The 13,274-nt window shown below is 40.9% G+C and overlaps 1 protein-coding gene across 3 annotated transcripts in view; it reads right to left on the reverse strand.

Moving 5' to 3' along the window:
- Nucleotides 1-1,027: 1,027 nt before the first annotated feature.
- The window catches only part of LOC104950922 (SLIT-ROBO Rho GTPase-activating protein 3), a 47,615-nt gene continuing 35,368 nt past the window's right edge, over nt 1,028-13,274 (reverse strand). Inside the window, exons 7-20 of one of the 3 annotated variants that reach the window (XM_010777521.1) lie at nt 12,236-12,457; nt 11,710-11,811; nt 10,702-10,899; nt 10,369-10,453; nt 8,434-8,461; nt 7,702-7,804; nt 6,671-6,731; nt 5,986-6,063; nt 5,741-5,875; nt 5,095-5,200; nt 3,443-3,670; nt 3,252-3,325; nt 1,360-1,540; nt 1,028-1,181 (exon numbers count right to left, since the gene is read on the reverse strand). In XM_010777521.1, the coding sequence (XP_010775823.1) occupies nt 1,028-1,181; nt 1,360-1,540; nt 3,252-3,325; nt 3,443-3,670; nt 5,095-5,200; nt 5,741-5,875; nt 5,986-6,063; nt 6,671-6,731; nt 7,702-7,804; nt 8,434-8,461; nt 10,369-10,453; nt 10,702-10,899; nt 11,710-11,811; nt 12,236-12,457 (1,755 nt within the window). The other 2 variants (XM_010777523.1, XM_010777522.1) reach the window with 2 other exon arrangements.

The raw sequence follows: 13,274 nt of genomic DNA on the forward strand, positions 1-13,274 counted from the left end.
TTTTACCATTTTGAAAAGTGATCGTGTTTCGATCTAATGTTGCAGAAATTAGCTGATGAGGAATATTTAAACCTTTCATGCTCTTGTTATTCAGGTCCATGCCTCTGTGTCTATCTCCAGGCTGCATTGACCCTGACATTTATTCCAGGTCTGCGGCTCTCAGATTGGATCTCTCCTGGATCTATTCTACCAAACATTCTAAATCCTATTATATGCTATAATTACAAGACACTTCATATCATTACTGGACACAAAACAATTGTATCAAAAGATACTTCTGTTTGTCTGTAGGAATTTTCCCATGTCTTCTCCCTTTCCCACACTTACATCAGCCAGAGCTTCAGTCTCAAGTGATTTGTGGTCCCCGAGGCTGCTGTGGCGAGTGGCCCCAGGCACCGGTCTCAGAGGGTGGCCCTCAGGATAGGCCTTCCTTTCTGGGTAGTTGATGCTTCCTGAACTGCCAAAGGTGCCTATGCGCCTCTTTTCTGGGCTCTCAATACGCCCCTTGCTGATGGAAACCTTGTGGGGGCTGCTGGGACAGGCTGCAGCCCGTGGCGGGGTGTCGGCCCCTCTGGTTGGGCTGTGGGTCTCTGCACCACTCCGACGACGAGGGATTGCAGCTCCATCTGACCGTAGTCTTACCCTGCAGAGTGATCAGATTACAAGGTCAAACCAGAAATCTTTTCAATAGCACTCAAAAGAACGTTGGGAACAATTTTTCATTTAATTTAATCGCTTATTTGGCAGGGACAATGCACAGTAATAAACACTTAAAACATTCAAATGTGTCAAGTGTAACAGTGCCAGATTTAGCTTTGAGCTAATTTCCATCCGCAGTCCCTCACATAAAACATTTAAGAAAATTACATTTTACAAACATAGCAAAAACAAAATACATGATATGCAAAAAGTGCAAAAGAGCAAGAGCAGCATACACGAGTATTTACCACATGGCAGTACAATATAGCAGCAACGACATATAACAAAATAACAAATAGGGAACAAATAGGTTTTACTCTTAATGTATCTACCTCCCCATGACTCCACCAAAGTTGTAATCAGGTGATGGTTCACAGGGTGAAGGGGCATCATTTTTGAATGAGCCCTTATCATCCAGCAGTGGTCCACTGCTCGCTTCACTATCCGCTTTCTGGCTGAGGTTATCAGAGAAAGCATCATCCCTGAAAGAGCAGAGGCATTGATAGTGAGTATAAGATACACACATAAAGAACAGAAAAACCAATTAAAATAATTCAATAAAGGAACAGTATCTTAATCAAAGCCAAGAGTTTTGTGAAGTGAGAAGATTACATGACACAAGATAAACACAGTACAAAAACACATTCTGCCATTACTCACAGATCTTGTACCACAATGTACTGATGTGGGATGAGGCCATCCACACCATTGTGGCGTCCCTCCCACCAGTCTTCAGACGCTCTGTGGTACAGAAGCAGAGATGCTCCCTTCTTGAAGGACAGCTCCCTGGGAGTGCGTCCCACGTAATCAAATTTAGCGATGGCCTCAATCTGTTCAACCTCTGAAAACATAAAATCCATACAAACCTAATCAACTTCTTGACAGACCCCAACATGGCTTACTCAACAACACAATTCAAAATCCTGGACCTTACAGTACATATATTACTCAAACATTAAGACATAAGATGTTTGCTTTTAATTTCAATCTTTGCCGCATGTCACTCTGCACTGTAAATCAGACATACTACAGAGCCACAAAGCTGCATTTTAACATGGGAGTAATAATAATTGTACTAATGATTGCATGACAAACGGTTTTTAAGTGATTTAAGTCTGAAAAAATTAGTATTTTTGTGATTATATTACAAAAGAAAGCTCTTATCTTCAGTGTATTTCACCATACCAGCCAGCAGGGGTCAGTAAGAGTAAACTGTACAGTTGACAACATTCAGTTATCTTAAACACACAGTTTTGTTTTTGGGCACAAAGATGTATAAGAGAACAGTGATTGAAGATAAAAAGCGTATTTCTTTCCAAACTTGGTATGAGTTTGAGAGTTATTAAAATAGAAAAGGTAGAGTGTGGTTGCTTGGTTTTAAATCTGACACCAACTTATTTTTTCTTCCATGACAACTAAAGCTAAGGACATCGACCGCTAAAGAAACTACAGTGAAACACAGAAGCCCATGATTGCTTTTTCAAATAAGAGCACAAAAAAAAGCAAGGGTCAGCACTCAATACAAAAGCAACCAACAGCACAAGCTAAGCTCAAAGATAGTGTGACCCCAGTCCGACCTCACACACTCCATACTTCTTAGACCAGTCCACTGACTGTTCACATGCGGCAAAGGAGATATTATTCTGTGTATTACCCTTGATTTGGCTTTTGGGCCTGGCCCAGTTATGCATTCAAAGCTCAGAGGAGAATTGGGTAAATCCCGCACAAAGGAGAAAGTCTCAGGAGAATTGCTGACTAACACTGAACAAAGAGCGAGCAGGGGAGGAGAGAGGAGAGAGACTCACACACACAGAAAGACGGATCAAAGAGGCAGTGCTGCATGCCAACACTGTTTACTCAACTTGCCTCCAGCTTCAAACATCACATAAGCCATTGCAATCATAAGCTGTTGCAGCAGAAACCTCACTCACCTCTCAGACAAAAGCACTTCATAAAAAAGGTCAGGTTGTATTGCTTTCTTATCTACGAAGGCTTCTAAAATCAGGTCATATATATTCTCTTGTGAATAACATGTGAGACTATTTGCAAAGATTCAAACTTCTCTTTGTTTATTTTTTGTATTTTGTATGCAAAGTAGTATAGTAATACAAACGGTTACACTTCTCAGTGAATGCTGTAGAATCAGAGCAAATAATCCTAATATATTCACTGGTATTGACTGCACAGTTAAGACCTAGAGTTCAGATGGCTACTAACATTGGACAGAATAAATCAGAAACATGGCTTGTTGACCTGACGATGGCAAATTGCCAGCAAATTCAGTTAATCTCCAAAGTTGTAACAATTTATTCTTAGAGGAAAACCTGAATATCTGTACCAACTTTAATGGAAATCCATCTATTTGATAGAAAACTTAGCTCCAAACCACAAATGTCAACTTACAGGTCGGACAAGAGGTCCAATCCATCCGGAAGTTGAAGAGTTAAGTCTATACCACAAAGACCAACATTTCCATTCCCTGGCTGTAACTGGGTAATAACGAGGCCCATTCATAGGAAATAGATACAAAATGGCTACTATGATATGCTGACCTTCATCACTGGTGTGCGGTTCAGTTCCATTGTCAGCCTCGTCAATAGTTCCTGGTTCACTGTGTGGGCTGTCACTGTGAGAGCAAAGGGAAAGTAAAAAGACAACTTAGACATTGGAAGATGACAAAATGTGTTTTCTGAGCATAATTCAAGATCTAAGAGAAATCTAGTCTCAAATGAATTGTACTAACCAGTACTCCTCCCCCCCACTCATGCACTTCTCGTAGACGGGGCCGTCCAGCTCACGTTGATTGGGAAAGATGAGTTCCTGGTGCATGATGATGGTCTTGACGACCTCGTTGACATGTGCCTGGTACGATACAGGATCATATCCGTCCGGGATTGGCATCAGGGTTGGACCAAAGCAAATTGCCAAATTGTATGGATCCATCATGTTCTCGTCGCTGTACTGGGAGAGACTGAGTGGACAGGAGAGGAGAACATTGTGTGTTGAATGATGAAAGCGAGCTTAAACATCACATAAAATAAAGTTTGTTTAAATGAAGTTGCCTTCTATCGGTAGTCTGTGTTAGAAGACTATAGTTAATCAATTTGAAAGTTTATATTTTGTGATTGGGCAATCCTTTTGTTTACTTTTAAAATATGTATATCAATATCATAAAGCACTTATTATTACCCTGCTACAATGAATGTATTGTTGGTAACTTGTGGACAGTGCAAACAAGCAGCAAACCCAATAAGGACATTTATTATGATGCATGAGTAAACAGTATCTTTATACATTTAGCAGACCAAGATCAACATTACCATCTAACTGGGTTCATGTGTTTGGGCACCTGGAGAAATTACATTGAAGATCCCCTCTTTTTGGTTTGGTTTTTGGTATTAAAAAAGAGTTCAGGGAAATATCTGTCTCTTTTGCAGCTAAATGCTCCCCTACTGTATGTTCACCAGATAGTTGCTAAATGTGGTGTTTGTGTCTGGCCACGTTGCGTACGTCTTCTTAGCTGAAAACCACAGCCTTCTGCGGCCGAAAACAAGACTGAACCAGAAAAGAAAGGGGGAGCCAAATAACAGTAAAAAAGCTACAGAGAGCTGAGGAAAACTGAGACGCTGTTTTTATCCAAGCAGTCACGTAATCCATTGTTAAAAATACTGAAAAGAGTTGCTTTAAGTGATCAATCCTGCCTTAAGCAGAACTATAGAGCAGTCAAATCCAATAGAGAGTCAGAGTTTGGTGTCACATAAATTCCGCTTTGACGTACAGTGTTACATGCTTTATTGCAGAGCTTAGTTAGAAATGTGCTTGAAAATCTCCCTGATCAGTCTTCGCCTATCTGGAAATGACTAGCGCATGCCACAGCCCACTATGGGTAACCAAATCATTCAATGCTGTAAGAGGAAGTCATAATCAGTCCTTGCACATTATCAACAAGCTGAGGCTGAGCAGTAAAACCACAGCTGGAACAGCTCCAGCAGTGAAGGGGGGTACAGAAGAGCAGAGTAAAACCTTGTGTTCCAAATCAAACTCTTTGTTCTGCAGGCAACCCCAGTAAAAAGGACCATTTAAAACATCCATTATAAGAGGACAGGTATACTACTTCAGTGAGACATGAGTTTCCGAGCCCATAAATAACTCCTAAATCGCTGCAGACAGACGTAGCAATAAATTACGTGTGTTATTTTCCCAACTATATTTTCGAATACTATTCTTGATTGAAATAGATTTTCCCATTTTTAAGTACATTTACATGTAAGTTAAGTTTATGATGTATTAACTGTTAAGCACTGATGTCTGTCCAACAATACACTCATCTACATGCTTGTCTGTACATACCAGGACCTGTGGATTCAAATAAAATGTGAATTTGTACAAACTTACTGATTGAGAAAAGCAAAAAGGTATCTCATGACGATGATGATGGTGCGGGAAAGCGTCACAGTAATCTGTTGGATGTGATGAGCTCTCTCAGCTCCAGTCTCAAGCTCTGAAACAAAAAAAGGGATAGAAAGGTTAACAACAAGGCTTTCCACAGCAATAAAAGAAACAAACATAGCTTTTAAACTTTTATATATACAGTAGGTACCAAGCCTTTTACAATACTGTACACCGAAAGACCATACTAAACCTTAGCATGTAGAATTGATCAAAGTAAGCAGAAGGAAAAGGCAGGGAAGTTAGAAGTCTGTTATTCGACACTTTAATAGTTGCCCTCTCCTGCCTTTCACCAGACCCCTAAAGCACACTGTGTGATCAAACTATTACTGTAGAAACAGCGGGGAAATGATTCTGTGGTGAACTCGCACACGGCAGACTGATGCGGCCCACACTCTCCTCTTCCTACTGGCTTTCTGTTAAATATCAGGCAAAGGGCAATGGTGTTGAGATTGCTTCCATGTGCTGCCCTGCATGCCTTTTGCTTTTTCAGTAAAGCTGAGTTTCTGCAAAGTGTGTTTTCTCTTTTCCATTTACCAGGCACAATCATGACGGCAATGGCTTTAAATATGTTCTGCTGTGTGTGACTCACTGATAGTAGAGATGAAGTCCAGGAAGCGCTCCTTTGGGAAGATGGGGTTCTCCAGTCCCCTGAAGTAGAGCTTCAGCACCCCTGCCACTGAGTTGATATCATGGTCATTCTGGTCATCAACCAAGGGATCTTCACCTGATTTGGAAAAATATGCATGCTTTCATTGTGACATTAGATGGGTTTATGCTGTACATGATTTGTGACCTTAAAAAAGTGTATGTGAACGCTGTCTTCCTTTGACTCACCCCTCTCAAATGAGTTCTTAATGTCATTGACTTCCACCTGTGAACCCGGCACACGAAATATGCCTTGCTGCTGCAAGCCTGAAAGAAATACAACCCAGAAATTGGGGATTCAGGGTTACGCAAGCTACCATTATCTTCAAACCCCAGTGCCAGCTTCATGAAAGCCCACTGGAAACACATAACACAGAGCAGGAAATGTAATCTAGTCATAAAGGGAGATGCGTATTTTTCCACCAGAGGGCCCCTTAGTGAGGCTGCAGCATATGGTTTCAGTTAAAGGGTTCCTAATCAGTTTTCTGTAGTTTCATTAGGTCCAGATCCAGGGGAAAGGCCTCCAGGCCACAGCAATGAGCTGAAGACAGATGTGAAGGTAGACAGGGAGGAGTTATAAAAAGGGTTGAGGGGGGTGGGGGGTGAAATAACTAAACCAAGACCAATGGGACTTTCAAAACTCTCTGTGTGTGATCTATTGTTATAAGCTTGTCACTTCACTGGGAGGCAGCTGAGCACCTCAGAGGCTGGAGGTGCAGAGCAGGTCAGGCTCTGTACCTATTTGTGGAAATAGATTGCCTCATCCAACAGCTGCTGTCACTTCTTATCAGGCTGAAGGAGGACTTTATATCTTGCTTTCCTTTCTGCCCTTTCGCTCGAAAGTAAAGTCACAGCAAAATAATGTAAAACTCACCGTATAGGTTGATGTGTCTTACACAGCTTTCAACAACCAGTGGGATTGGTTGACCAGAATCCTGAAATGAAATATTGTATACAAAATTAAAAAAACAAGCAAAAAGCAGGACAAAGTAAAGCAAAACATATATTATTTTGTGAAAACTTTATACAGCGCAATTTTTTGACTGTACGATTTCGGAATGTTCTATATTTAGACACTGAATAATTAATCATGTCACAATATTCACTTATCTATGCATGGAAATCACAAATCCCATGTTCTAGTTCATATTAAAGATATACAAGTATCTTGCTCCATTTAATCACAAACTTGTTTAACATTTATTAAGCAAATCCTGAGCACTGTTAAACAAAGAAAAATAAATATCCAAAATACAAGCAACTGTTATTAATATTAAATGTTTGAATAAAACCCGAAGCAGTATGATAGAGCAGCCCAAGCAGAAGCCAGTATATATATCTACTATTAGTCTAAAAGTTTAGTGCCCTTGTGTCCTGACCTATACTCTCTAACAGCAGCGGTACCTGAATGCGGGCGCGGGCATTCCTTCTTCCTCTGGGACATAAAGCCGCAAAGCACAGAGTAGCAGAGGAAGAGAGGGCAGAGAAGCAAAGAGTTAGAAAAGCTCAGATAACAAATGACCCCTCTGGAGGTTAAAGAAGGCTAAGCACAGCGAGCGGCAATAGGAAAGCTACAGAGATGCAGTAAAGGGTTGGTGGGTGCAGTGAGGGGCAGAGCAGATCCACTGCTGCCTCTCAATCGTCTAGAGAGAGTCAGGGGTCTAGAAATAAAGTATGAGATGGTGAGTTGTTCTGGAAGGGAATAAAGAGAGAGCTGACTGTCGCTGCATTGCCACAACCATGAAGGAACGAGGAGGATTAGAGGTTAAACAGAGGCGTTATATCATAATCAAGGGCAGCTGGAAGAGGGAGGGATATAAGGCCAAAGTTAGGAAGAGAATAAGATGAAATCATCTTGCTGCCTTCCCCTCCTGCTCCACAGTCATACACTACCACCAGAGGTACCTCAATGAAGGTCTCCATATTGCCGTTAAACAGCTTATGGTTATACGAAGAGCGTGGCCTAGGCTTCCGCAATTTCTGTGGTTTAGGGGGAAGTGTGGGCGGCCTGTGAAATGGTGGACAAAGGGTACAAAAACACCAAATACTTTGTGAAAAACTTTAAAACCATGGAGGTTCAAACTCAGGTATTACAAATCTCCAAAACCGTCACTCAAACAGAGCAGTAAAACAACCCTCTGTTTTATGAAATTAGTGAAAGAAAGGTAAGAAACTTTTGAAAAACAATCGCTTTTTAGCTTTTACTAGAGATTTAACCAGTATAAAATCATGAGGGCATATGTAAACTCTCTTTCTTTCTTTTGAAAAATTCAGTGTGACGTTTTTGGAACCACAATAGCATTATGTTGATGTATAAGCAAACATGTCATTTTTTTAAAGTGAAAGTAAAATTATTTTTTTATTTTTTTGTCTGTAAACAAACTGAGCATGGCCTTTGTTTGGAGATGTTGCTTGATATGTATTGACTGCAATGTTGCTATTAGATTTAGTTAAATATTTAAAAAAATTATAATTATTGATGTTTTTAAATTATTTATATAATTATTTAAATATGTGTATATCGATTGGAGTGTTCAAACAACAGCTGACAAGCTTTTGTCTTCCTTTCTTATATGTTCTAGCTATCTGAAGAAATGCTACAGATGCTGTGTGAGTGAAAGGCAAAGGACACCATACCTTGTAGTTCCACACTCAGCCCTTTCCCCTGTGGAAAAAACAAGACAAGAGGGACATGTTTGTCACTGTGGTACATATTATACAGACTCCAGTGTCCACTGTCACTGAATGGTTTGATGGTACACAACATGACTATTGAGAGAGAGATGAATGGAGCAGTGCTAACACCATTCATTGGACAAAGCTATTGAGCAGTCGTCGCTGAATCCACAGGGGACCGAGAGGACCCTGTGGGGTTAGAGGCCTCCTCGCAGAGCGAAGGAAAGGGGGGGTTGCGGCTGCAGTGTCTATTTGTTGGGGAAGTCTGCACTGGTTCACCGAGTCTTTTGTTATCAGTTTCCAACAATACACGCACATGTTATAGGCATATGTATAGAGAAAACTCTGATACAGTCTGAGGTCATAATTAAATCCAGCTATATTGTTCTTCACTTATTTAGGAATATGTCAAAAATATGTTTCAACTGATAACACAGTCCTTTGGTCTTAGGTTAATTGAAAGATGACCTAGCTTGTCTTTATGAACTCAGAGTAGGAGTGTGTCTTTGTCCGGCAGTGACAACTGGATTATGAACTGGAAGGCAGTCAATGTACAAAAAAGCACTCCAACATAATTTCATCTCTTATCCATCTACCAATGGACAGAAAGAGCAAAGGCGAACCCATTTCTCAACACATCATTCTGGCAGATGGGACAGGGTCTCTGAAGCATTCATGTGGAGAAACAACAGCACATTTCCCAGGCACCATTCCTTTGAGTGATAGCCTCTGTCTACGTCTGGCCAACCAACCTCAAAATTACACACACATTTTCTCAAGCATGATCCAAAAAGTCTATGTTGATTTTCCCCTAATTTCATCAAATAAAGTGCCTCAATGATAGAGAAATACGTATTATATAAACTTAAAATATGTACAAATAAATGTCGCTGAACAAAGGGAAATGGTGATTCCTTATTTGGAAACAAGGCCTGGCATATATCCTAGCCCCATCTTGACTGGTGCCAGTGATTTATATAATGTTTTTATTAATACATGCAGCAAGATGTGAACGCCATGTGGCACTCACCAGTCATATCTTGTTCCCTCTGTCATGCTCACAAACAACCACACGCATACTCTAACGCTATTTTGGGTGTGAAACGACAAGCTAATGAGCACAACACAACCCTGATTGATCATCTGAATAATTAAACATGGGTGGTACCTAGAGACGCCATATGCCTTGTTTATGCACTCTATCACCTGCTCCACTGCGGACATACAAATAGAGCTGTCCAGAGATTTATAATGTGAGTTTTACGAGTGCAAAAAGCATTCAGTTGGTAGTTTACTACAGAGTGAATAAAGGAAAATAAATAATTAAGTAAAGACTTGAATTCATTAATCCAAGGTGTGAAATGTAGAAGTATTCATTAGTGTCACAAGGCCTCAGCTGTCTGTGCCTGATGCCCTTTTCTATAAGGTGAACCCCTGATGCAGGAGCAGCTGCAGAAACGGGCCTGGGTTTGGTCCTGCTGATTGATTGGGCGTAAACTGTTCACGGCTGAGGTGACAAGGGGACCCCTGGGGAAGGGAGGGGCCAAGGGAAGCCCTTCTCTCAGAGGCTGGAAATGGAAACCCTCCCTGCGGCTTTACCATCAAGACACTAACCGGATAATACTTCAACCAATGGAGATAAGTAGAAGGGGGAATGGATAGCTCAAAGTAGATGTAGCCTGCTTTTGGTGTGATAGTTTCCCATTTGAATATCAGCTCTCATTTCCTCTCTCCTTCCTGCTTCCCTAAAAAATGTTGTCTTTGAAGCCTCCCACACCTCATTCCCTGCTGATGTTTAGATAAGACCTGCACCACTATAACCCTGAAGGCATTGATTTAACAGAGCTGTGTGATTCTGAGGGTCATAGAGGAAGACAAATGGAGAATATTCCCTACCTTCGCCCAGCGTCTGCTTCAGTAAGTCATGCTTGGCCTGCAACTTAATGATGAGGTTACTGCCGTTGAGGTACTCCTTGAATTTCTGCAGAGACCGATAAAGGCAACAATCAGCGAGCAGCACTAATCCAGTGTTACATTAGCCCAGTTAAACAATTCAATTCAGCATAAATTCAATCTGTTCCAGCTTTAATTTAATTCCTATTTTTAAACATGTTGAAATGATGACTGATGGCTTGATTTTTAAAAGTGCCGCAAAGCTGTAGTTCATAGCAGGCCGGCGGACATTAACAGTTCGGAAGGATAAACAGATCGAAATCCACTTGAACTCACAGAAAAGTAAAACATTTCAGTCTCGTGTTGGTTCGACCTCCTCTTGGCTACATTCAGCTTGCTCATGTAGGACTCGGAGGCCACGGACTTAATGGATTCAGTGGAGCGGCTGTGTTGGAAGGCATCCGACACGTCAAAGTCCTCTACCGTCAGCATGTCCTGCAGCGTCTGCATGGTGGCATCCAAGGTCTTTCTCACCTGCACAGATGGGGGGGAAATAGAAAGGGACGAAGATGACAAATGGTCATCATATCTTACCAATATGTCTTGCTCATATTTCCCTTTTTGTAGCTATTTATTCACAAGCCTTGATGGAACCAAAGAAACTGATGATCCTTTCAAGGGCAAGAGTGAGTGATTTACAGCACTAGCATATTTATATCAAAGACAAATTGTCCCCAGAACAACAAATGACCTTGAATTACACTGAAATGACATCAAGCAGCCTTCAAATATCACTCCAGAGCAACCTGCACATCAGGCATACATCAGACTAAGACATAAAAATGAAGCGTGCCTGGCACAGAAACAAATTGTATGTGAAATTACTGAAGGAGGCTTTTTGTTTAGGGCTGAGATTGATAAAGCTCATTCACAGTAATGGCAGCGCTCGTCCATTATCCTCCGAAGCACAAAACACGGGGAGACAGGGAAGAGGCAGAGCCATTGGCACAGAAGACTCTACATGGCCAGGTTATTATAACATCCATTTGCATATTTGTCTCTGCGGCTTTTAATGAAAAAGTCCCATTTTCATTACAAAACAGACAGTTTTATATATAACTTCATAGAAAACATAACATTGGTGCTGTGATGATCTTAATATATTCTTGCCTCCCGCAGAGCAAAGGTCATTGGAGAGTAATTGCAAAGAGAACAGATGGTGATGTGGCCCTCCTACTTGGCTCTGGGGGAAATGAGCTGGGCTTTTTTGTTTTTTGGGGGGTGGGGCTGAAGGAAGTGCTGGATTGGACGCTGGACAAACACAGGGACATCATAAATCCTCACCTCCTCATTCTCAATCTTCAGCGTAGTTAAGCGAGACTGCAGCTGGTGGTAGCGCATTAGGAGTTCAGTCTGGACCGGCTGCTGGGCGCTCACCTGGCACACCTGAGGAGGAAGAGGAGGGTTACAAGAGACATAACTGATCCATCTGAGACCTGAATAGACACTTTTTAAAAGTCAATATTAAGATAAGATAAGATTGACCTTTATTAATCCCCGTGGAGAAATTAATCAGTTTAAACAGCAACAGGGTAAGATTGTATAACAGGACGGCACAGATTCACACAAGATCAAAGATTAATCAAATTAAAGATCAAATTAAAATGAAATACAGTTAAGTAACTTTAAAATAAGAAATAAATTAAATGAACATAATTATATACATATTTGGGCCATATATACATATTCAATATATTTACATGTACATACGTGTGCCGGTAAAGTTATTGTGAAAAACAGTGTATATTTGATGTTTATGTGTTACATTGTTGACCCTTTTTTGTGCAGCCTGATGGCTAAAGAATCTCACCTCATCTCCCATGTGTGGCAGGTAGTCAAAGCGCATTGGAGGGCAGAACACCTGGTTATGCATATCCATGATCTTGTGCTTGTCACTGCGGTTATCCAGGTTGTCCACCGCATTCTCTATGATATCCAGTCCCTCATGGCGTGATGTCTCCAAGTTGTACTCGGCAGATAAGTAGGTCCTGAGAGTGCGTGCAAGGCTAGCATGGTAGCCCAGGTCACAGCACTGTGGAGATAAAGCAAAAATCGTTATAAATATTTCAGGGAATGTGGAAGAATGTGCACAGGTTAAGTTGAAAAGTATGTTAGCTTGAGCACTTTCCATCATGTTCAGACCTATTTAATGAACTAAATTCCAAATTACATCCTGCTACTTGTTACCGTTCTAAAATAGAAGTAGAGTTCACAGAATTACAGGAGCTAGCACAGTAGGACAGTAGGGATAATTACAGAGTCTTATCACACAGAGCTGGATGAAGTAACCTCATTAGGCAGAAGATGGTAGTGAGGAGGTTCAGAGCGAGCTTGAGGCAGCTGACAGCTCTGTGAATGACTAAGTAAACACTCTTTAACACTCCAGAGGACCGAGGAAGAAGTCTCTCTACTTTGGTGCACAAGCATCATTGCACCACTCAGTCAATAGACTAAAGACTAAAGGCAGCCAATTAGCTTCTTTTAAACAAGTACAATTTGTCAAAACACATTCATAACTGCAGTGGCTGCCTGAAGGAAGCGGGGAGATTAGATGCACTCTTGAATCAAAATACTGTTGACCAATTTCCTTTTTTTTTTTAATATGTCTTTTCTTTCTCATTAGAGCTATGCAAACATATTATATTCTGGCTGCATGTTATTACTTGCAAATATGTGTCATTTGTTTAACATGCTTCTTATTCATGTTTAAATTAAGGGCTGTCTCTAATTTGGTTAATAAAGTTATATACAAGTTATTTCACCCTCAGCAAAAAAAACTCAAACATGATACAATTACTACATTTAAACGCAGTTGGACAGTTGGCCCCACAATAGATGATATGCATGCA

This window comes from Notothenia coriiceps, unplaced genomic scaffold (assembly GCF_000735185.1).
Source record: "Notothenia coriiceps isolate Sejong01 unplaced genomic scaffold, NC01 NC01_scaffold00018250, whole genome shotgun sequence".
Taxonomy (NCBI): Eukaryota; Metazoa; Chordata; class Actinopteri; order Perciformes; family Nototheniidae; genus Notothenia; species Notothenia coriiceps.